Source organism: Maniola jurtina, chromosome 15 (genome assembly GCF_905333055.1).
Source record: "Maniola jurtina chromosome 15, ilManJurt1.1, whole genome shotgun sequence".
NCBI lineage: Eukaryota > Metazoa > Arthropoda > Insecta > Lepidoptera > Nymphalidae > Maniola > Maniola jurtina.
The window spans coordinates 7,481,951-7,506,728 of record NC_060043.1 but is presented as its reverse complement, the minus strand read 5'-3'; the positions used below and the strand labels follow the sequence as shown (position 1 = coordinate 7,506,728).

The 24,778-nt window shown below is 37.3% G+C and overlaps 3 protein-coding genes across 6 annotated transcripts in view; 2 read left to right on the top strand and 1 right to left on the bottom strand.

The window, feature by feature from the left end:
- The window catches only part of LOC123872574 (cationic amino acid transporter 4), a 33,983-nt gene extending 14,078 nt beyond the window's left edge, over window positions 1-19,905 (top strand). The window contains exon 8 of the mRNA XM_045916910.1: window positions 19,861-19,905. The gene's annotated coding sequence lies outside the window, so the exon portion shown is untranslated. The remainder of the gene's footprint in view (window positions 1-19,860) is intronic.
- Window positions 1,462-7,127, top strand: LOC123872578 (uncharacterized protein F21D5.5). 2 transcript variants are annotated; one of them, XM_045916921.1, is made up of 7 exons: window positions 1,462-1,593; window positions 1,710-1,871; window positions 2,953-3,644; window positions 4,252-4,521; window positions 5,498-5,647; window positions 6,157-6,362; window positions 6,955-7,127. In XM_045916921.1, the coding sequence occupies exons 2-7, from the start codon at window positions 1,739-1,741 to the stop codon at window positions 7,076-7,078; spliced, it is 1,575 nt and encodes a 524-aa protein (XP_045772877.1). In that variant the 5' UTR covers window positions 1,462-1,593; window positions 1,710-1,738; the 3' UTR covers window positions 7,079-7,127. The 2 variants fall into 2 exon arrangements, with proteins under 2 accessions (XP_045772877.1, XP_045772876.1); XM_045916920.1 differs by having other exon boundaries at window positions 1,462-1,871.
- Window positions 9,426-18,181, bottom strand: LOC123872575. 3 transcript variants are annotated; one of them, XM_045916911.1, is made up of 13 exons: window positions 17,917-18,181; window positions 16,701-16,888; window positions 15,945-16,255; window positions 15,439-15,567; window positions 15,157-15,311; window positions 14,425-14,666; window positions 13,654-13,803; window positions 13,397-13,540; window positions 12,851-13,074; window positions 11,769-11,934; window positions 11,059-11,223; window positions 10,369-10,525; window positions 9,426-10,062 (listed from the first exon to the last, which is right to left on the bottom strand). In XM_045916911.1, exons 2-13 carry the CDS (start codon window positions 16,876-16,878, stop codon window positions 10,059-10,061), a joined length of 2,025 nt encoding a protein of 674 aa, XP_045772867.1. In that variant the 5' UTR covers window positions 16,879-16,888; window positions 17,917-18,181; the 3' UTR covers window positions 9,426-10,058. The 3 variants fall into 3 exon arrangements, with proteins under 3 accessions (XP_045772867.1, XP_045772869.1, XP_045772868.1); XM_045916913.1 differs by having other exon boundaries at window positions 12,851-13,071; XM_045916912.1 differs by lacking the exon at window positions 9,426-10,062 and having other exon boundaries at window positions 10,365-10,525.
- Window positions 19,906-24,778: the final 4,873 nt, after the last annotated feature.

The window sequence follows — 24,778 nt, the reverse complement described above, 5'->3', positions numbered from 1 at the left end:
GATATATCGTGATGTAATGATTTGGAATGGCTTGAATATTAAAAATAAAAATGGTGAATTTCAGATTTTTTACTTATCAACACCACATACAAGGTGACAGCGTGACGCTCTAAGCTATGGTGACACATGGCACAATATTCCATTCCAGGTCTGTGATGGGGATTCGTGGTCTGTGGTCAGTGGTGATGGCGGCGGTTGGCTACGCGATATGTTATTGGTCTGTGGCTGTTAGTCCTGTGTCAATCGTTCATTTTCTGCGATTCGGTCGTTCAAGTACTGATTACAGCAACGACTGAGATCTTTTCGGTCGTTCATCAGTCATCAGTCATTTTTTCGGTACTTCGGTACTTCGGTCCAATCAGTCTCTTCGTTCCTCACGAATGTATCAGTATTCGGTACTCAGTCTCAGTCGTCAGTCTCAGTCGTGAATCGGACGATGAGACTCCAAGACGTCTCGATTGCGCACGCTCGTTTCGTATAGTTTCGCGTTTCGTTATAGGTCGTCCGACGACGCGGGTTCAAAATCGCTGCATTATTGTAATATTTTTCCCGATTGTATGCACTGTTATGATGTAATTACCTATCTTTTTAATTGAGCTTTTATTTTTAAACGTGTTTAATCATTATGTTAAGATTTATAGATACTAAAACCTTATGCATCTCATATACCTACACGTGTTGCCTAAATGAAGTAGGTAGATACCTACGATTTTACAATGAACATAACAACAAGGGTAAATATTGGGAAAATATACCTACCTAGCCCATATCTATATATTACTAGCTGATGCCCGCAGCTTCGCCCGCGTGGATTGGTCAGATCCCCTGCAGCATCAGGATTGAGGAGTTGGACTCCAAATTTTTTATGAAACAATGTCGCAAAGTTCCTCTATCGATTAAAAAAGAAATGACGCAAATCGGTTCAGAAATCTCGGAGATTTCGGTGTACATAGGTAGAAAAACACAACTCCCTTTTTGAAAGTCGGTTAAAAAAGTAGCCTATGTTACTCCCTGGTCAATTCTCTACTTGTCTGTGAAAATCCCGTCAAAATCGGTTCAGCCGTTCCCAAGATTAGCCTTTTCAAACAGACAGACAGACAGACAGAAAGACAGACAGACAGACAGACAAAAATTTTAAAAACGTGTGATTCAGTTATAGTATCGTTCAAATAACCATATGACCTTAATATGCGGCAGTTATTTCGAAATTACAGACAGACACTCCAATTTTATTTATTAGTATAGATTAGTATAGATTACTTACTATTACTATTTTACTATGATCTGTAGACCAATCATTTCTTTCAATATTTTTTAGTTTCATTCTTCGTTCTCGGTGGTTCTCGGTTCGTGGCGACTGGTTGAACCGGATCGGTCAAAAACGACTGATTCGTTCATCAGTACTTTTGCGCGACCTCAGTCAAATGACCGAATCGGTCGCGACTGACACAGGACTAGTGGCTGTGGCTACGCGCCTAAAGATCCTTGTTATGTTGTGAAAATTATTAACTTGATTAAAAAACTTCTAGGAATAACATTATTTCAAATTATATATTTTATTATTTAATGTGAAAATGACGTTGCTGGCTTCAAGTATCAAAATTCAAGATCAAAGTATTTTTGTTAATTTTGTATTACTGAAAAACTGAAGAATTAATTATCCTAACCCAGTCTTAAGCAACGCGCGGTTTATATGTTTTTGTTTGTAGTGAACACGTAGGTAGTGAAGATAGATGAAATGATTCGGCAATGTTTTCTTCGATGTTTATTGGATTCGCATGCGCCGATTAAACTTCCACATAATGTGGAAATATTTGTAGGACGAAGTAAATTAACCAAAATTACGGATCAGTCTTGTTCTCGTCAGCAAAGTAAGTAACTATCTTTGTAATTATATCTTTATAATTATTTAAAGAAACTAGCCGATGCCCGCGACTTTGTTCCTGTGAATATAGTGTTTTAAAAATCCTGTGGGAACTCATTGATTTTCTGGAATAAAACGTAGCCTATGTGTAAATCCAGGGTATAATCTATCTCTATTCCAAATTTCAGCCAAATCTGTCCAGTAGTTTTTACGGGAAAGAGTAACAAACATCCATACATACAAACTTTCGCATTTATAATATTAGTAGTATGTGGATTTATTAGAATGGTTCAATAGAGAGCAAGAGAACATCTTGGCATAAATTACTGTGAGAGTTACCGATAAGTCCATTAGCGTAGAAACATTAAATTCACTTGTTAGATTTTAATTGCATGGTGGTTTTAAATCATATATGCTAATATTAATACTTAGTGCCATAACCATCAATGTTTTTCGTGATTTCCATTTTAACATCTGTAACCTTAACTGTACTGTTTCACCTTTATGTAAGTACTTAATACTAAATGATGCCTGCAGCTTTGCCTGTGTAAATTTAAGTTTGTTTAAAATCTCGGAAATAAAAAGATTTTCTAGGATAAAAAGTAGCCTGTATGCATCTCCAGTCTCTGAAATGCACATTACCTTTGTATAAAATATACTATCAAAATTGGTTTAATGAATTAGTCTTTAAAAACCTATGGGAAATCTTCACCTTTCCATAGTAAAATAATATGTCCAACTCCAGGATGCAAGCTATACTTGTGCCAAATCTCATGAAAATCTGAAACATATGGACTGTGGAAAGATAACGGAAAAAAGCCATACTTTCACATTTAAATAATATAATCATTATTGATATATTAACTATGAATATGTTGAACTAAAAATAATTTTTTTTAAATAAAAGTTTGATGTATGATGTGATATTGTACTGTAACATAATATTATGAACTGACATCTAATAGACTGTCCAAACATTTTGTCTGTGCTTTTTTAAAAAATAATGCTTATTACAAAGAGATTGATTATATTAAAATTAATCATTTGATATGATAGTAGTAACAAAATTAACTTTTGTGTTTTCATAGTTAGCTTAAAAGCTGACTGTGAACAATGTGAGGTGGAACTGAAACCTTTGGGCATCAACCCAAGTGGTTTAGATGGATTTGCATTGAAGAGGCATGGGGAATACAAGGTGCTGCATGGTAACAGGATTGAAATACTACTGAATAACTACATACATATTGTCGAGTTTGACCCACCTCCTGATGGTTATGAGGTACCAAAACAGAGTAAGAGAAAGCTTGAAGAAATTGACCAAGAAAAATCACCTAGAAAAAAGTGTAAAGTAGAACCAGATATACAAACTGATGTAAAAGAAGCCATGGAAAATGTATGGGAGAAGATTGATGGTGGAGAAGTGTATGTATTTACAGCAAAAGGTGTCAAATCTAGCAGTAAAATAGCTGCCTTTGACATGGATGGTACACTTATTAAAACAAAGTCTGGTAAAGTTCACCCTGTGGATACAAATGACTGGCAAATAGCTTTTCCTCAGATATCAAAGAAGCTTTTGGAGAAACTAAATGATGGTTACAAAATCGTTATATTAAGTAATCAGTCACCAATTGGGAAGGGTAGAGTAAAAATTGAGGATTTCAAAAAGAAAATTGAGGGTATAGTTGAAAAGTTAAATATTCCCATGCAGGTTTTTTTGGCGACTGGAAAAGGATTTTATAGAAAGCCTGCACCAGGCATGTGGAAACTTCTGGCTGAAAAGGTGAGGGAAATAATTCAATTTGTATATTATTTTCAAGTATTAAAGAATTATATCAATGTATTAAAACTATATATGCTGTGATAGCCTAGTGCGTTAGTTATGTGCGTAAATATCGCTTACTTTAACAGTGAAGGAAAATATCGTGAAAACCTGCACAGGTTTAGGTTTAAAGAGTTTATTTCTCAGAAGAACAATGTTCACTTATATGAGAATAATTCTAAATATAAATATTGTTAAAACATAATTTTTAAAGAGAGTGCATGCCTGAGAGTTCCCCATAATGTTCTCAAACATGTATGAAGTCTGCCAATAGTCTGGCACATTTGGTCAGCGTGGTAGACTATGGCCAAAACCCTTCTCACTCTGAGAGGAGATGCGTATTCTTTAGTGAGCCGGCAATACTTCAAGTTTAGTTAGGCCTTGTCGCTAATCTAAAAAGATTCCGACGAATTGAGAATTTCCTTCTTTTTTCGACGTCAGTTAAAAATAGTTAGTTTTCCATAGCATATCTTCTGCAATATATAATTTATAGACCACATATTAATAGATACTCCTCTGTGTTTAATTTTGTTCTTTAGTTTCTTAAAAATAGTGCCTTCTCTTTCAGAAAAATGACAATATGATAATAGACATTGACAATAGCTTCTATTGTGGAGATGCGGCTGGCAGGATGGCGAATTGGGCGCCCGGCAAGAAGAAAGACCACTCCATGGCTGACATATTGCTAGCTCAGAACCTTGGCATCACGTTCTATACACCGGAGCAGTTTTTCCTTGGGCATTCCATTGCTAATGTGCCAATGGGCAAACCAGAATTTGTTCCTAAGGAGTTAAAACCTGAGCCATTTAATGAGAATTTAATTAGTACAGAAAAAGAGGTAAGAATATTGATATCTTAAGAGGGCTCTCTCCGTCACTCGTTTCATACAATCGTAGTTCCAATTCATTTGAATATTAAGCAACCAAAGTCGATGAAATTTTGCAGACATATTCTAGAAACTAATATCTATGTCTGTGGTTTCCCAGATTTCTGTTAAAATATTCGGTTTTAAAAATTTTCATACAAATCTTTGAGCCCCTGTAATTTTAAAACTACATATTTTTAGAAAAATCTAAAACACCACAGACACAGATATTAGTTTCTAGAATATTTCTGCAAAATTTCATGGACTTTGGTTGCTTAATATTCAAATGAAATTGGAACTACGATTGTATGAAACGAGTGGAAACGAGTGGCGGAGAGAGCCCTGTTAATGTATTTCATAACTGGACAATGACTGTAACTTTGTCCGCTTGGATTCAGGTTTTTAAAAATCCCAAGGGAACCTCTGATTACCTGGGATCAAAAGTAACCTATATTCATATACAGGACACAAACATATGCTATCTATGTATCAAATAGATGATAACGGTAGGATGGATGGCGGAAGTAGCTTTAACCTTCCCTGGGTTGCAAGCTATCTCTATATCAGCAAAATTGGTTAAACAGATGGACCGTTAAAAAGAAGCTGGCTAGACACTTTCGCATTTATAGTATTAAGTATGGATTAAATACATATTCAGAATCAAGCAATACAGAAAACTTAACTTTTGTCAGTTTAATATTGACATTTTGCATATACATTGAAATTAGGTAGGTACATATAGTCCGCGACAGGTTGAGATGGCAATAGGGATGTGGCGGGGGGACGTCTCGCACACCACGTCACCCGCGCTCGCCCGCATTGCGTTAGCGCGAGGGCTGTGCGGGTGTGCGGGGCGTTCCCTCGCCGATTGCCATTTCAACCTGTCGCGTAGTATACAGATTTGTTAATATTAGACCAAAACCTAACAAATCTATACCTGTATTTTCAGTTGCTGGTTTTAGTAGGATACCCGGGCAGCGGTAAATCGACTCTAGCTAAACAAATTGAAAAGAAATCGGGAAACAAATATGTGACAGTATGCAGAGACGTTCTTGGCACTTGGCAAAAATGTGCAGCAGAAGCAACTAAACTATTAAAGGTAAATTGTACACCTTTCATTCAGTCTAATAATATAAGATGTATAGTACGCGAAAGGTCATCATGTGTGATGAGGCGGGGGGACGCCCCGCACACGCACGTCACCTGTGCTATCCCGCACGGAGTTAGTGCGGGGGCTGTGCGGGTATGTGGGGCGTCCCCACCCCGATTGCAATGTCGACCTGTCACGAGTTATACTTATAAATTCTACACATTATCTAGAATAGATTTTACATAATAAAACAAATAATAAAGTATATTAAGCTCGGCACCTAAAATATTATTTCACAATCAACTGCAGTTCCTGAACACCTATGGTTTAGGAGTGCTGTACCCTGCAACATCAGGGTTGAGAAGTGCCCGCCGCCCGCTTAAGACATTTGTTAAAACGAGACAGCGTTATACCACTGGCATAAATCTGTTTCGTTTTAGTTGAAACTCAAGTCTAAGCTGATTCAAAGTGCGCTCTATAGATTTCAACCTAAGAGATGTCTATGATAATATTTCCAGCAAGGTAAAAGCGTAATAGTGGACAGTACGAACCCTGACACGGAGTCACGTGCGCGCTGGACGTCGCTCGCGACGGACATGCACGTGGCGTGCCGCTGCGCGCACGTGCGCACGAGCCTGGCGCACGCGCAGCACAACAACAAGTTCCGTGAGATCATGCGCGCCAACCACGCGCCCGTCAACGACATTGTGTTCCATACTTACAAGTCAGTATTATTTTAGCATCTTATTAAGTTACAGCATATCCAGCAGTAAATATTGCATGTTGCAATAGTGCCTCGCGCACCGAGGATTCCGTACTTAGGTATTTTTACTATATTTTGCACAATAAATCAAAAACTATTATGCAAGAAGTATAAAAAATAAATGAAAAACTGTTTTAGAATGTACAGATAAAGCTCCTTCATATGCTACCCCACTTGGTATAGTTATCTTACTTTGAAAATTGAGAATACTATTTGTTTATGAATGCATTTTTTTGTGATGTAACCACAATTTGTATGAAATTCACGGTTTTTGGATTTTTTCCTTGAGCTATAAGACCTACCTACTTATCAAATTTCTTGATTCTAGGTCAACGGGAAGTACCCTATAGGTTTTCTTGACAGACACAACAGACGGACAGATTGACCGACAGACAGACAGCAAAGTGATCCTATATGGGTTCCATTTTCCTTTTGAGGTATGGAACCCTTAAAGGGAACCTCTTACAATAGTATAATAATAATAATTAATATACAAGCAAAGACATAGAATTCGATTGAGAGTAGTAGGTACACATACTATATTTTGTTACAGAAACAAATTCGTTGAACCAACAGTGAAAGAGGGATTCAAAGAGGTAATTGAAGTCAAATTCAACCCTACATTCGACAGTAAGGAAGCAGAGACTATTTATAGCATGTATTTATTAGAAAAGTAGCACTTAAATGTTTGACATTGAGATTTAAAAATAAAAGATGTGACATTTAGCAGTTTTTTTAATTGCTGATCTTAATAAACACTAAGTTACATTGAAGTAGCCCATAATTATATTCATAGGCTTTAGAATTTAGACATTGGCGAATAAGGAGCTGGTGAGCAAAATGGTATGATTATACTTCTGATCTTTCTTTCCTTTAATCCAGTCCGGCCTGTACTCTATATAGAGCAACTGATGAATTTTGAGAATTGCACATTAATTATAAAATGTATCTTACATTTACGTTACACCTACTCATAATATGCCGTTATCTATTCTTAAAGTATTTAGGCCAAAAGCGTCAGTTGCTTATTTCAACAGTTAATGTAGAAATAATACTGTAAATGCAAAATATCTATTACAAAAATAGTTTTACTGTTGTTTTAGTTTATTCTAATAAAACAATATATTTTATCTTTCCCACCACATTAGATAATGTGCTTGTTTTCCAAAATATAGTTCCACTTTACGTGGAAATAGGCACAAAAAGACGACTATTTATGACTGAGATTTTCTACAAAATTACATTACAACAATTTATAAGGCATTTTTAGTGTGCTCGTAGAAAAATATGAATATTTACACAATTTGACGAGCACTCATTTAATTTTTAAAGCTGGCAAGCAATTTACAAAGTAATAATATCTCTCAAACTAAGGGTACATCTAGTCTCAATAAATCTTATCCTTAATTTCTAGTTTCCGTTATAATTAAGGCAGTTATTTAACACGTAGACCACGTGTTAGTGACCACCCATACCTGAGACTGAAAATATTAAAGTTCTAAACTTTATATACCTTAACCTAAGTGATGAAAAAATTATCGTGATTCATTAAATTTTTTGCTACTTGCTAGGCACTTATAGTCTCAAAAATGGTCTCGCGCACTAGAGTGTAACAAGTCACCAAGTTAACCTATATCTGTCATTTACATGGCGATGTCAAATTACAGTGTTTTCCGTCCCTTTTTGTCCAGACTAAATGATAGATTTACGCACGGTTAACGTTAATTTGAAAAGTTGACATTTAACCTGACAAGAAATGCGCATGAATTGGAAATAGTAGTGGAAATAGCTTGACGTCTCCCAATATTGGTGACATAACGAACAGTTTCATGGGTCGTCGTAGCTAGGAAAATACTTCGTACGAAGAGGTTATCAGGGCCAATTTTCTTATGGAACTTCAAATTGGATACTTAAGAACAAGTGTATAGGCACATTTTAAAAATTCCAGATTGAGGGGCTTGAACTCGAAACCTCCCTTGACTAGGGCCCTGTCAGCATATGAATAGGGTATTAACCTACTGATTAATATGGTACCTATTCTAGCCTGATCTCAGCAAACCAGTTTTGCACTTTTAACTAGCCGAGATGCAAAGAAAACCTCTGTAATACGCCAAACGTTTGCATGCGTGGCTTTTCAAATGCAAGAGCAATTAAGTAATAACATACCTAATTAATTTCATACCTAAGCAGTTCTTGTTCATTATGATAAGTACATACACATATTATAATATGCTACGAGTACTTCCAATTGACATTAACATTCCTTATTTTTAGAAATATCATTTCAACATTTAACTAACACAAAGGTGATCACGTAACAAGAGACGGGCTGTAAGTCTCCCAAAAGGTGCAAGAGAAATGACCCTAGAGATCGCCACTGATGTGAACATCCGCACAGTTTTACGTCGCGCCTGATACCTACTGTTAACTTCAAATTTTTAGTAGGCACTAAAAATTACTGCTCTGTTGGCCGTGTGCGATCTCCTTAATGTCTTAATTCTAACTTTATTCTTAGGCCTCATTCATACGAGAGCTTTTTTAACGTCCGTTAAAAAAGGTCCCTAATACCCGCCAACGCCGGGTTTTAACGTAACGCTTTTAAAACGCTCGTGTGAATTAGGCCTTAATCCTTCTGCTCTCGGTACGTTAATGGTAAGGACCGTATCATTTCTATCAGCCCCTCAATTGTGTAAGAAAAACATATTCATCGTTATCGTAATCGGTAGCAATTTCTGCCCCTTGATTGGCTGTGAAAAAAGGTAAATAGCGAATAAACCAATCAAAGGGCACAACTTGCTGATGAATACGTTTTTCTTACACTATCGGGGGGTATGAATATGGTGAAAATCAGTCGTCATAGAAACACGAGGACAGAAATCTAAAATGCATTACGTCTGTCATGCATTCCGTCTAGACAGACGGGATTCATTTGGACGGCAACCGACTGCAAAATGCGGAATCGCAGTTTGTCACAAGTGCATTGCAACTGCCGATCGACTGCGAGTTTATCTTGCGTATTCATATTAGAACTGCACGCCGACTGCACACGGATTGCGCAGTCTGTCAGCAGTTGTGGCAACTGCAATCAGTCAATTTTGCAGACTCGGCTTGCAGTCCAAATGCTGTCTGTCTAGACTCTAGACCCTATGATTTCATTCGACCACTAGGACCATGATTGATTGAAATAAATGCTTATAGCTCATCTTAGTCATGAAAAAGATGCGTTCAAATATTATGAAAATGAAGAGATCCTTTGTTTCACATCCTTGTACATCATTGATGGAAAGGCAGCCTTAACGCGGTAAAGGTTAAGGTGCAGACAAACTTTTGGGCTGTGCTTGTGGTGTGTTGTTGCAATGCATTTTGGCCTAATTCGAACGTCAGCGAGCCAGCGCCCACGACAGATATTAATAATATGTGCTCGTCTTCAAATAGAATGCCTTCGTGCCTTAAGATGTAGGTAACACGCACCACAAAACACAATACAGTAGGTAATTGTCTACAGGAAAGTATCTATTGTATGTATATTATATGTAGGTGCACTCTCTAGTCGGCAATGATGATTACCGTGTTCGCTACGTGTCATTCGGTGTCAGCATCTCCGTTGTCCTCTTCATCTATCAGGTTATCCAGACTCGTATCCGAGTCGTCTTCTTGTCATCTGTAATTTTTATATCAGTTTAGTGATGGACTAAGAGTTGAAATTTGTTGGGTTGTAGCCATCCTTGAGAAAGACTCCAGTTTGATACGCAACAACGGACTCAATACAATCGTTGAGCTCTGGCTAACTGCCTAAGCACTAAGCAGCACCTGGCAATAATACAAACGGTGTTGACGTGAGTCAGCTGTCAGTCGCGCGCCAGTGAGTGGCGTGGCAGAGGCGTCGTGCTGCAGCTTGAACTTCTTGAGCGTGCTCCGAGCCTGCTGCACTGCCAGATCTCTGTGCCAATCTATAGTGGGTAACTACCTGGCAATATACACGGTGTCGACGTGAGTCAGTCGCGCGCCGGTGAGCGGCGTGGCAGAGGCGACGTGCCGCAGTTTGCGTTTCTCGAGCGTACTCCGAGCCTGCTGCACTGCCAGATCTCCGCACCAACGTTCGCAACGGGCGTAAATTACTACTCCTAGGGAAGGAAATATCAAAGTCAAGGCATTGAAAATGGGTATAAGTAGGTTCTTGGCACTTTTTGATTGTCAATTCAATTTTACCGGTCCAGTCCGATGACCATTGTTGCCAATGGTACTAATTCATTTCTGTCCAAATCTCTAAACTAAATAAATAGATAAGACTAAAAATAGACCTATCCCATTCCTCAAGGAAATTTGTGAAAAGGATAGCAATACTTTTACTATTGGAAGATCCTCGTGAGTTGGTATATAGGTAAGTACAATAAGGGATTATTTTAGGGTGGACTGGCCCTGGTTTTAGAATGGGATTGTCAATTTCCGAGATCCTAGAGGTTTGCAATGGACGGCAAAGCTGCTATGATTTTAGCTGACAAGAATCCAACAAACTTGGAAATTAGTCCTACTAATTAAAGGAAGAATGTTAAAGATAAATAATTATGTTTTCCGTAAATAAAATAAAGCACCTACAAGATATTCTGCCCACGTACCTACACAGAAAAAATGGAGACCTATCAAAATCGGTTCTTACCAGCTCCAGCGAAGAGTATAATGGCAGGCCACGAAGTGACGAGAAGTGGCGTGAGTAGCAAGGAAGATATTGTCAACGTCAAGGGACCCTGAAACTTCTGCAGTCTCTTCAAGCCGATGTCGTGTGCCGGTTGCCAGGTGCTTATGAAGGTACCGCATAGCCATACTAAAAATAACAAAGTAGATTATCATCATCGTCATAAGGATTGCCAGATGCCCCGTATTTTACGGGTTACCCCGTATTTCGGGGTTTGATAATACAGAAACTTATAATTGCGAAAATAAAATATGGGGTAGGTAAATAAAACTCCTGTATTTTTAATAACTGTGTAACATAATAATACAGCAAGCCGATTCCGGATACGCTGCATCAAGCATTATTACAATCTCAATTGTTGTTATTATTGCTTAAATTTGTGGTATTCTTATTGCAACAATGCATTGTAGCCAATAGTGAGCAAGTGTCGGATAATCAGTGGTGATTGCGATCGTCACACTGTACCTGTCAAACTACCGCGGTAGGACTACAGGTAAAGAAAGACTGGAGGAGCATTATCTGGTACATTTAGCAACAACGCTAGGTTTGCACCCGTCCATAGTCGCTTGTACTGGCAGCTGCAAACCTAGCTTTGTTGCTGACTGTACCTATTCAAAGATGATCCAGGAAGACTGGGAAGAAGTAGGATAAAATAATATTTAATTCTAACTTACATGGTATTCCAGTAGCAAACATTGGCACTCGTAAAGTCTCTTTGCAAAAGGCAACGGCAATAAAAGCATCAGCCAGAACTTGGAAAACTGCTCCAACGGCCGACCAGCGCGCTCCCCGCATACACGGTGGAGTTGGCAAGCTGGCTACTGGTATCGCGGTCACCACCTACAATAGGTAAAAGTACATTTAATTTATCAATTGGTTAACCCAAAGCTATGCGTTCTGACCATTACAATGAATGAGCTGATCGTTGTGAATATCCGACATTGATTTTTTATGCATCCATTTTTTAATATAGGAAATCACACTAATATTATAAAGGCGAAAGTTTGTATGTGTGTGTGTGTGTGTGTGTGTGTGTGTGTGTGTGTGTGTGTGTGTGTTTGTTACTCCTTCACGCAAAAACTACTGGACGGATTGGGCTGAAATTTAGAATGGAGATAGATTATACTCTGGATTAGCACATAGGCTAATTTTTATCCCGGAAAATCAAAGAGTTCCCACGGGATTTTTAAAAAACTACATCCACGCGAACGAAGTCGCGGGCATCAGCTAGTAAATAGATAAGTACCTACTGACATAGATCTAGCTAAGTGACTAGTTTGTGGTAGATTAGTGGTTAGTAACATAAAAATAATATCTAAAATACTTATGCTTTGTGAAACAGCATAATATTAGCTAGTGCCTTGTTGAGAACGTTACAATAAAGCCTTAGACCAATAATCACAGATTTAGTCTGTAGCCTACTCATGCCCGCGTAGAATTGAACCAATAATATTGCCCGTATTTCAGTCAGACTAAACGCTTGCCCAATAAATGAGCCAGCCCTTTTGTCATCCAATGAGGCGCAGGAAATGTCTTAAGAATTTTTTAGCACAAAGACTTCCCTTTATGATATTAGTTTTCTTATTTACTTTTGTATGTAGGAATATATCTACTTAGTGAAATTTTTACTGTGTAACACGTAATGTAAGTATATTGGTAGATACGCCGAGGCTCTGGTTTTAGACGTTACAAAAATTCTAAAACTTTTAAGGTAAGAAATAATAACGGAGTGTACTTCAAAAATTATATGCGCTACCTGTATTCGATCTCTATATTCTTTGACTACTGCGTCGATATCAGTGGAATCATCCCCCGAGGATATTTCCGCTTCACTAACATCAATATCTGATTGGACATCCTCTTCTTCAGCTAATGTTAAAGCTTTTGTACCACTACTGCCACTAGTTACTTGATCTATTTCTTCCGACGGACAGTTAGCATATTCGTCGAGGAGGAGACATTCGCGGTCTTCAGTATCTGCTATGAAAAAATTATCATTTAGCAAAGCTTCTAAATAAAGTTCTTTAAAAAATCTAAATCTAATAATAATATTATACCGGATCTTGGACTATATGATTGGTATAAGATCTTTTTAGCTTGCATTTTCCTCACAAATCACTGTTTTATGCTTCTTCAGGCTAGTCGGTTCACTTGGTTGGGAACATACCTATTATTTAAGTAGTTCATCAACTAACATGTCGGCTGATGATTATTTTCGAGAATTCAAACATGCGCGGTCACAACTCACAAGTATCCAAAAATATTCTTATCGAAAGATAATATTAGAAAGCTGTGAAGGTACCTTTAGTAACTTTCGACTTGATGCTTTCCAAAGTTTTGGTATGACGTAGTGCTGATGGAATAAACCATAAGCCGCGTTTGGCCTTTTTCTCTGAGGATTTTGCTGCACGCGTATTTTCGTTACCAAGACGTTTATATTCTACATCTAAAAAATTATTAAGTAATATAAATATTAACAGAATATAATATAATACATAGGTAATAATAGTTTTGAAAGTAAGCTATTTATTATAAGTAAGTTTTGTAGCATATTTGTACCTCCAGCTTCCATCTGTTCAGCTGTCGGCACACATCGCAAGATGATGAAATTAAACGCTTGTATGGAAATACTTAGTAAATGACTTGCGTTCATTAATGTTATCATGTGTGACAGAGGACATGCGAAGGCGAGGATTGCTGCAAGACTTCCTAAAAAATAATAAGTTCCATTTTAGTCAGCACGTATCGAACAATACCCATCCCTAGTAGTTTTGAGTGATATGGCTGTTTTCATAACTTTTGAATATTATAATGATCGTAAAGTTTTTTTTATCTGAACATTTTCTGAAGTTACCTAATTAACTTCTAAGCTTCGATATTTTAAATATATTTTTGCGATTTTTGCAAACAACTTGAGAAAATGCACAGTGGTTCAGTTGCCAAAAGATATTTTCTTTTTTGATTTCTACTTTGGCTGGGGACTTAAATAAATTAGGAACTGATGTGGCAAAAATCAAAACTACGTTATTTATTTCGAGGGTTCATTCAAACTTTGCACAAATCGCTTGAGCTATTTCTAGCGCGCGGGAGCACGCGGTTGGTTGATCAGTAGCTTCTTATTCTCTGTGATGCGACAACTTTTCGCACAATACGCCGCTGTTTTCTCAAGTTGTTTACCAGGCACTGTGTAATAAACCTATGATCATGGAGGGACTTGAGATCGGCTTTTTTTTCTATTAGTGTAACGTGAGGTAGTCACTAGGTCGTAGGTAGGTCTTCTAGTAGTGTAGTGTGTGGTAGAATGGTCAAATAGAAGAATTTTCAAATAACCTGCAGTAAAGACGGCCAGAACAGGGCTGCCAGTAGTACTGCTCTCGTATGTCATGGACCTTGTTAGTACTTTCCATTCTGGAGAAGCTAAGACTACTAGTATAGAGAAGAGTATAGGACACAATTCTGTCAAGGCGAGGCATATACCGGCGACAGTGATGGCAGCTATAACTGGATAAACCCATTCTGCTGTCCTAGCTTCCAACAGAGTGGTTACAGGTAATGCTGCATCGATGCTTGTCCTGTAATAAGAGTAGAAATTTTGTATAATGGTATTTAAAGATTGTAAAAAGTTTGTTGATAATATAAAATTTAAACTGAAGGATGTGTGGCCTAGTTGTGACAAAGCATATCAATCGATTGCGATTGTTAAGCGATGTTGACCCAAGTCGATAATTGGATGGGTGACCGGCTGTGGAGTCCGAATTTGGCCTTTTGGTGCCTCGGTGCCTCGAAGAGCGGCAGAGATCCCGGTTATTACCACTAACATCTGAAAATAATTGTAAAAACCTAAAAGACGAAATCGCATTCTCTTCGTCGAGATGCAGGTACCTATGTGGATTTAGGAACCCATCGCATTCCCCAGAAAGTTCCTACAATTATGTGATTAATAGAAAGAGGTCCCGGCCCAATAAGGAATACGACTCACAGAGAGAAAAAATTGAAACTACGAGTATTGTTCGTTTGGTGAGACGGTTGAAAATGTTTAAATAGATACATGAAATTACATACCCTTTTAACATGTTAGTGTAGAGAAAACATAAACTGCTTAAGACTACAGTCGGTAAAACGATCATAATGATCATTTTCTTTTTCATAGTCTCGTTGTCTTTCGGCGGTGAAACAACACTAAACGCGTAGGATATTGGCGCCCCTGCTGCAAATATCTGGAAAACAAATATACTAAAATTGGGATCAAGTATCGAGTTTTGGCAGTCAGGTTTTGTAACTTAGAACAACAGAATGAGTCGCAACAACCAGTAAAAAGCCAAAAAGATGCAAAAATTCTCTTACCTCGTAAAGTGTTATTGGAATTGGTATCTTAATATTTTCGATGTCCAAATTTATCAAGCCAAATATAGCAAAACATTGGCTGAATATGTACAAAACAACTAGCAACATGAATGTAAACATCATACTTTCCTGAAAAAAAAAAAATTGGTTGTCTGTAAAGTCGGTTTATGACGATAGTTGAACGTGACAACAAAGGCCGATTGTGCTTCTTTGTCGCTCGTTCCGCGCTCTCGCTTGCACTTCAAGCCTTACATGGAACGCCTCAGAGCGAGGTAACGCCGCACGAGTCATGTTTTTTCGTGCGTGCGTGCGTGCTCTATCGAATTATAAGACGTTGTTACGTCAAAAAACATACAGTCAAATTGAGGACCTCCTCATTTTTTCAAGTCGTTTAAAAATATCAAAAAATCTGTAGTCTTTTATCTGTTATCACCAATAATTCTGTAATCTTTTATCATCAAGCAATGAAATAATAGTTAAAGTTAAAGATATAATACGGTACGTACCTCCAGCCCGCACATAAACATGGCGCACACTACCATCACAACCGTAACACCTAACACATCAGGCCAAGGTTCTCCCAGAGACCGCGTCTCATAACCAAACAGCCATCTCCTGGTTCTTCCACCAGTGACATGATCGGCTGTGGCACTCAGGATCCTGGCACACACGGCGACAGCAACCAAATGGGAGAGGAAACACATCCACATAACCATAAACTCGCCAAACGAGCGCAGGTTTCTTTCTCGTCGGCCTCTAGCTGTTCTAGAGGGTGGCAGTAGTTCTGACAACTTCTTTAGATCTCGACCTGTAAGTGCTAAAAAAAGACAATACCTACTTAGCTGAATTATTACGAAAAGTTGTGTCAAATACTGTAATGAGTGTTTGGTCTCATAAAGTCCACTTCCAGGAGTTTTCAAAGCAACGCGACGGATGTTCATGAGACCATTCGTTCATGCATTGTCTTACTCATGAGAGGAAGATATCCCCGGACTGCAATAACTGACAGAACTAAATTCAATATCAAAGGCTGACCTATCCTTTTGTACGTTTGAAAGATTAAGTTTTTAGCGCCGTAGCAGTTTATACAGAAGTGGCAAATAGAGTAGGTAGGTACCTACATTGTTTTGCACAGACTTAGCGCTATATTATGCGCCACTCTACGTGTGCATAATGGGGAATAATATGGGGAAGAAAATATGTGTTCGCGCCATGTCTCTGCCACTCGTCACTTTGCTCGCGTTCCTTCTTGGTATACTTACTTGCCAAAGTTATGAAGGCAGAAAGCAAAAGCACAGCAGGCACAGCGCAATAGCTGGAGTTCGCAGCTGCCAGGGGCGCAAGGAGTAGTGCTCCAAGGGTCCACCTTGCACCGCAACCTTCCCCTCCACCTAACAGGCTGAGCTTGCTCATCGCACTGGTCTCTCGTTCACTTTCCATTCTTGAAAACCTTAAGAAAATTTAGTGTTTCAGCAGTTTAAGCTTTCAATCTTGACTTTCTAAGTTTTATCTAGTACATCTATATTCATTTAGAAGGATTTGAGCTTACACATCATTGGTCCAGTTTGGGTCGGATACATAAGACTAGGTAATACAGGTAGATAATACAGACATTCTTTTGAAATATGTAACATTAGAGAATGCCCGCGACTTAGATTTACATTTTTATAGATCCCGTGGGAACTGTTTGATTTTCCGGGATAAAAAGTTGCCTATTTCGATTACAGGGATGCATGATACTTCGGTACCCATACAAATCGGTTAAGTGGATGAGTCTTTAGGAATCCCGCGGGATCTTTTTCATGTTCCGGGATAAAATGCTGTATATGTCCGTCCCCGGGATATAAGCTAACCCTGTCTAAACATGCTAAAAATGTCTTCTTTCCTTAATATTTAATTATGTACCTAGTCAATTGATTTTAATAACGCTTCTGTAAATAATTTGACCTCATTCATATTTAACTTACAACAAGTACTGACGGGAATTACGTAGAAATTATGTCCACGGCCAATGTTGTTAAAAATTAATTACAATTGCTAATTGAAATGTTTACGCTCAATTTACGGTAAGCATAATAAAAGAAGTAATTCCTGTAGGTTTTAAAAAACGAAGCCTATGTCCCTCTCGGTATTTAATTATATATATGTAAAAAATCACGTCGATCCGTTGCTTCATTGCGATGTGCTTGAAGGACAAACCAATAAATCAACAAACAAACACATTTTGTCATTTATATTATGAGTAGCGATATGTATCAGACTATTTAGTAAACAAACAAAAAAAATTGTGCATTGACTGGTAGGCTCTAATACTCTAAAATACTGCCTTAGGTCTTATCTAGGAATCTTATCTAGGTATATCTATTTAGGTATTAGATACAATAATAATAAGTACGATTATTATTACTAAGGGGGTAACTCCTTAACATATACAAACTTACCGGAGAGCTTATTCTTAAACACATAATAAGAGCTTACCATGATCACTGTAATTTTCTCCTCAAAGATTGCAGGTTTCAGTTTTTCATTGAAGCTTTATAGATATGCCTACATTTTGCACTATCTTTAGCACCGAATTATACTAATTGAGAATTGTTTTGATAAAAAAATTAGGGATAAAGCGATCACCGGTAAATATAAAAAGGTTCTCTTTTCATTTTATGCGACAAACATGAGGAGATAGGCGCTATATCGACGTCCCGTTTGTGTTGTTACCAATCGATACCTCCGCGCTGGGGTGACCACTTTCATCGGAATAAAAATATAGCTTTAGGAAGATTGCTTTTTGTTTGATGAATATCTTGTAGGTACATATATTATGTGAAGGAATTTAAATTTTTATTCTTCAATTTCCTTCCATTGTTGTTATGTAACATTGCAAAAATGCTCATTTATCATCGTTTTAGGGTCCGCTTGGACTCTACTCACAGCAAAGCATGAAAATGTGAGCTTTATATCATGGAATTTCATTCATTCATTCATTTATTTCTTCAACATTGAAGACGTGTGGTTCAAGCGTCGTACACTTCTTTCAATTAAATATGGAAAATTTTACTGTAAGGAACACGACACGAGCACACGAGTAGACACAGCTTACATTAGATTAGATTTAGAGCCTCGATAGCTCATCGGTTGAGGAGCGGACTGAATTTCGAAAGGTCGGCGGTTCAAACCCCACCAGTTGCATTATTGTCATACCCACGCCTGGCACAAGCTTTACGCTTAATTGGAGGGCAGAAGAGAGTATTAGTCATGATTAGCATGGCTAATATTCTTTAAAAAAAACCACGCTTTAGTAAGTTTAGTTAGTGGAGTCGAAGTGAAGTCGAGGTCGAGTCCATGTATCGTATCCATGGCATGCATATAGTATCGAATTGTGCAGATCCGACTACCGCCAAAGGCTAATATCCCGTTACTTCAAGAATTGTGGTGAACTTAAGGATTATTTTGTTTGGCTTCGAATGCATTGTTCTGTTTAACCAGTAGGTACTTAGTCTATTTAGCAGCATTTAAGGGTATTTGAGGCCTATTGAGGCGTTAATTATTATTTATAATTCTCACTAAAGTAGGTCCACCTAAATTGATTTTTCACACCGATAAATATATTTCATTAATATTCTTGATCATGTATTATTTATTTAAAGATTTTGATTGCATAGTGAGCATGTCACCTATCTAAGAATCTAACAAAAAATATAGTATAAATTGTACGATTTCCTACCGCTGCTATGTGGCGGCACCACTTTCCTGGGAAACCGTTTAATTTTAAACTTTAACTCGCTACCTTTGAATTATCTTTGAAATAGAAGAAAGATTTAAGAAATTTATTTTTCACCACATGAATGGACTTACCTACGATAGATTACGATTACGCTGGGCTTACGAGCCCGAGGAAACATCCAGACCTGAGTCATGAGTTGACATAATTATTTTTCAGATTTGAGTCATTTCTATATGCAGATTCTAGAACATTCTGCATCTTTGTAGGCATAATTGTAAGAACTCGTAATTGGATCTCATGAGTGAAACATAACTGCTTATCTAATTAGCTTTTGCCTCGATGCTCCATATTGCGGTTCGCGGAAGAATTACGGGTTCACGCTGGGTTCACTGGACACTATGACCAATCATCAGTCGTTCTATGCAGTTTCAACTGAACAGGAAAACGTTAAATTGTTTCAATTTTTATGGTTAATTTTTCGTATAGTACTTTAATTGGTTCAACTTTTTTTAATTAAGGGCCCATTATGTGAATTTGGAAGCTTTTCATTTGAAAAGATAAATACGAAATAACGTTGATATTTCAATATACCTACGTTTATTGTATTGTATTTTTTTTTATCATAAGTTTATTGCACTAAACTAGCTGATGCCCGCAGCTTCGCCCGCGTGGATTTAGGTTTTTAGAAATCCCGTGGGAACTCTTTGATTTTCCGGGATAAAAAGTAGCCTATGTGCTAATCCAGGATATTATCTATCTCCATTCCAAATTTCAGCCAAATCCGTCCAGTAGTTTTTGCGTGAAGGAGTAACAAACACACACACATACAAACTTTCGCCTTTATAATATTAGTGTGATCTAAATTAGGCATGAAATTTCCCTTTCCTTTCCAAGTAAGCGCTAAGCTTCTTGTACTGTGAGTCGGTCTGTATGAAAAATGACAAAAGTGCAACAAGTGGGGTTTGAACCACCGACTTTCGAAATTCAGTCTTTAAAACCGTTGAGCTATTGAAGCTCTCTGAAAATGTGTGTATTATGCTTAAAAGTCTCCTTTTTACTAAGCTATTTACATGGATCGCCATTGATTTGCTGTAAGTCCCGTCCTGCATCTCAGAAACTATTTATTCATCAGGTCTTCACTTTACATGAACTAACTAGTTCCTGACTGACAGTACAAACTTGTAAGGAAAAAAGAATTATCGAAATCGGTTAAGACGGAGGCATGGAGTAACATAGACAAAAAAAATTCCTATTCCGAGTGAAACCTATCGGGATTTTTCGGGATAAATCTATCCTATAATATGTTAACCCGGAGTATTAATCGTAGCTATCAGTATGCCAATTTTCATTTAAATTATTTCGCTGGTTTCAGCGTGAGGCGTGCGCAGACAGACAGCAAAAAAATACTGTTTTGGGCTCCAAATCGAACATCAAGAAAAATTAAAAAATTATAATTAATGAGTAGAAATTGTCCAGTTACAGTTTTATGAAAAGTATAAATAATTGTTCATTAATCTAAGAAACTAAGTACTAAGTAAGTTATCTGAAAAAGACTAGGTTAAGTTAAATACATATTTGTATACTTTTGAAAACGCTTTATTTAAGAGGGGTCTCTCCGTCACTCGTTCCATACAAACGTAGTTCCAATTTCATTTGAATATTAACCAACCAAAGTCCATGAAATTTTGCAGACATATTCTAGAAACTAATATCTATGCCTGTGGTTTTCCAGATTTCTGTTAAATAATTCGGTTTCAAAGTTACGCGGTTTTAAAAATTCACATACAAATCTTTGAGCTCCTGTAATTTTGAAACTAGGTACATATTTTTGGAAATATCTAAACACCACCGGCACAGATATTAGTTTCTAGAATATGTCTGCAAAATTTCATGGACTTTGGTTGCTTAATATTCAAATGAAATTGGAACTACGATTGTATGGAGTAAGTGACGGAGAGAGCCCTGTGCTTTATAAGGCGGGAAGAAATTGTGTAGGCGTCCTATGCTCCCTTATATACGGTGGGAATACAACAACTAGGCATTGCTCTTAATAACTCCATACCGCGCACAGTGACTAAAACAATATTTAAATGAAAGTAGTTATTGAATTTAATTAAAAGTCGTCAAGCAAATGTGAAGTGATATCTGATAACGATAATGAAGTTTATTAATGCATGCCTTTTGCTTTTAGTTGTTATGTGTTTGGTAATTACTTCGGATGCTTACCCATTTAGAAATGGCAACATAGATTATGTGAGTACTGAGTACCTATTTAAGATTTACAAAAATATTAGATTAAACATAGGCCTATGAGGAAAAGATTTTTTAAGATTCAACCCTGAAGGGGATAAAATAGGGTTTTGAAATTTTGTGTAGTCCACGCGGCCGAAGTCGCAGGCAGAAGCTAGTACCGACTCAAATATATCTGTACCTAGGGAATTATTGTTATTTTACTGAAGTTTGACATCTCATCGTATGAGGCGTCAACTTCGGCTAGAGATAGCTCTTCTGTTGATAAGGCCACAATAATAATGTTCATTGTTCATGCTGCTTTTGTTTTTAATCGGTTGGCTTATATTATACTAGCCTTTGTCCGCGATTTCGTCCGCGATTTATAACCTGTACCACTCAGTAGTAATGTAAGTGCCTAGCTACCGTCAGTGGAAGAATTTTGAAAGTGAAAGAAATCGGATATAATATTATAGTTTCGAAACTTACCTTTTACAACCAAACTTACAAATTTTAGCTTTTTATAATATGTATACCTTGGACATAAGAATTAAGGTATACTTAATTTTTTATTTATATTCTATCTCTTGGTAGGTACTTACCTAAGCATTTTTATAAGAACACATCTCTGAATTTGTGGTACCTACCTAGTAACTACGAGTAAATAGGCATATACTTACACATGCCAATGTACCTAGAGACCTAATTTATGTACTGGATTCGCTATAATTGTGATAAAATTATAATATAATAATATATAAAAATATATTATAATATATAAAAATATAATAAGTCAATATGTCTGCAGACTACGAGTAAGTACCTACTTACCTACTTACATTGCGGCGAAAAATCAAATATTTCAAGCTCCTAATTTACCATCATAGGAAAGACTTTCACATAGTCAGACAAGGTCTACAGACTACAATCGAGGGTTCAAATGTAGTGTTGAATAGGGCAAATCGTAGGAAGGATATACCCATATCCTCACAGTCCGTTCAGTGGTTAAGTTTCACCCCCATCCCGTCGTGTAGTTGACATGGCGCATGGTCTCTCCTAGGCCTTAATATTTTTTTTTTCTCTCTCGTCTGGCTTTACAAAGATTAGCGAAAGTCAAGTTTGTAGTTATTTGTAACAAGTTAAGGAAACTATACAAGTATGGACCCCGTCTGTGCCGCCGCTCGCCGACACACGCACGGCACCCCCTTAGAGCGCTTTCCAGTCAGTTTTAACAAAAAAAAAAAAAAATACTCCAAAAAGGCAGAGCACGCCCGCCAGCTAACACCAACACAGATGAAGTCTTAATATTTTTTATGATATGAGATAAATTCAATTAGTTTTTTAATCTATTGCAGTTAGAAGCCCTGCGTCGTATGAGGCAGATTCCACAGTGGCACTGCATGAGATACCGCCGGTTCCAGCTGCACAGCCCTTGCAGTCGGCGGTGGTTGATGAGGAGAACTTGATAATCAGAGAAACGGAATTACGTGCAGCGAAAATACGGGAAAACTCACTTTTTACTCTACTATAAGTAAAATAGTATATGTAGGTATCATCATTTAATTGGTTCTCGAAGATTATTAACGACGGACACAACGCACAAAAAACCGGTCAAGTGCGAATTGGATTCGCCCATGAAGCGGGACCCTTCATGGGCGAATCCAATTCGCCAATCCATGACTACCATCTAACAAAAATAAGAATTTTTTTTTGTGATATAAGCACAAATTCACGGTTTTCGGATTTTTCCCTTTACTTGTGCCATAAGACCTACCGACCTACCAAATTTTATGATTCTTGGTCAACGGGAAATTCCTACCCTGTAGATTTCTTGACAGACACGACAGACAGACAACAACATGAACCCTAAAGTGGTTCCGGATTTCGGGCCTTAACTTTTCGAAGATATTATGTGCTTTAATATCACTTGTTTCAACGGTAAAGGAAAATATTGCGTCGTGTGAAAACCTGTAGTGAGAGTTCTCCATGTTCTCAAAGGTGTGCGCTGCCAATCCGCACTTGACCAGCGTGGTAGACTATGGCCAAACCATTCCCAGTCTGAGAATAGACCCTTACCACAGTAGTGAGCTGACGATGATCATCTTCATGGCCAACTTCATCATCATGTGAAGCGGGAGTTATTAGTTCGGATGTACTTATCATTAGATTATAGGTCCTTGTTTATGATTATTATTGTACCTAAGTTATATTTAGACGTGGGAAAACATTTAAATAAAAGACAGTTAAAATATGAAATAATGTTTTATTTAATGTGTAAATATTCACTGGCAAATAAAACGGTGTAATTACCTACACTTCAAATCAATTGATCAAAATACTTAACTTATTTTGCTTGAAAATAAGTTTAGTATTTTGATGAAGGTCTAAAACTGTGCTAAAATTGAGTCCAAAGTTCGTGGTTTCAATCAAAACGGTAGTACAATTACATTAAAGTTTCAACAGCTTTCATTAAGTTTTTTTCTTCGCCTGTAAAGTTTTATTTTATACAATTACACAGTTTTATTCGCCATCTCCTTACTGAGGTATAAGTTGCAATACAATGAAACAAAATTATTGGTTCGATTGACGGTAGAGGTGCTTAGACAACTAATATAAAGAAATATGCCGACTATGGAATTGGATAATAGGTACCCATCAATGAGTCCCTTGAAGACGGGATCTACGCATTAGCGACTATTGAGATGTAGGACATTGATTCAAGGGGCAACTGTTGGTTTCCTGCGGCAAACTGGGACACTTCCAGAGTTCACTGGATTCTGGACTAAAGTTTACTTCAGATTATACATAGGTAGATATCTATACCTAGCAGTGCATTATCTGAGGCATGAGAAAACAGGTACAGCTACTCACTCAACAGTAGGTAGGTATAGGCACAGTCATGGAACTGACTTGCAACTTGAAATGGTAAATCTTGCAACAGATATGATCTTAATTATAGAATGGTATGAATGGTATCATAGTATGGTTGAAAAAAAAATTCAAAAGAAAAATAAAACCGACTTCAAAAACCACAAGCACTAAAAAGTAATAAATAATTTTTGTTTAGTTACACGTGTAATAATGTACCTACCTAGGTATGAAGTCGAGCGAGCATAATAAAACAAAATTAGAAATCCAAATGTGAAGCTCGCCGACTTCATACCTAGGTACATTACACGTGTAACTAAACAAAAAATATTTATTACTTTTTAGTGCTTGTGGTTTTTGAAGTCGGTTTTTTTTTTCTTTTGAATTTTTTTTATTTCACAATTTTTAGTGGCCCCACTGTTCTATAATATGCTATGCCCAGTTAAAACCCTACTGCTTACTAAGCGAACGAATTGAGAACCTCCTCCTTTTTTTGAAGTCGGTTATAAATACGCTTAAGTA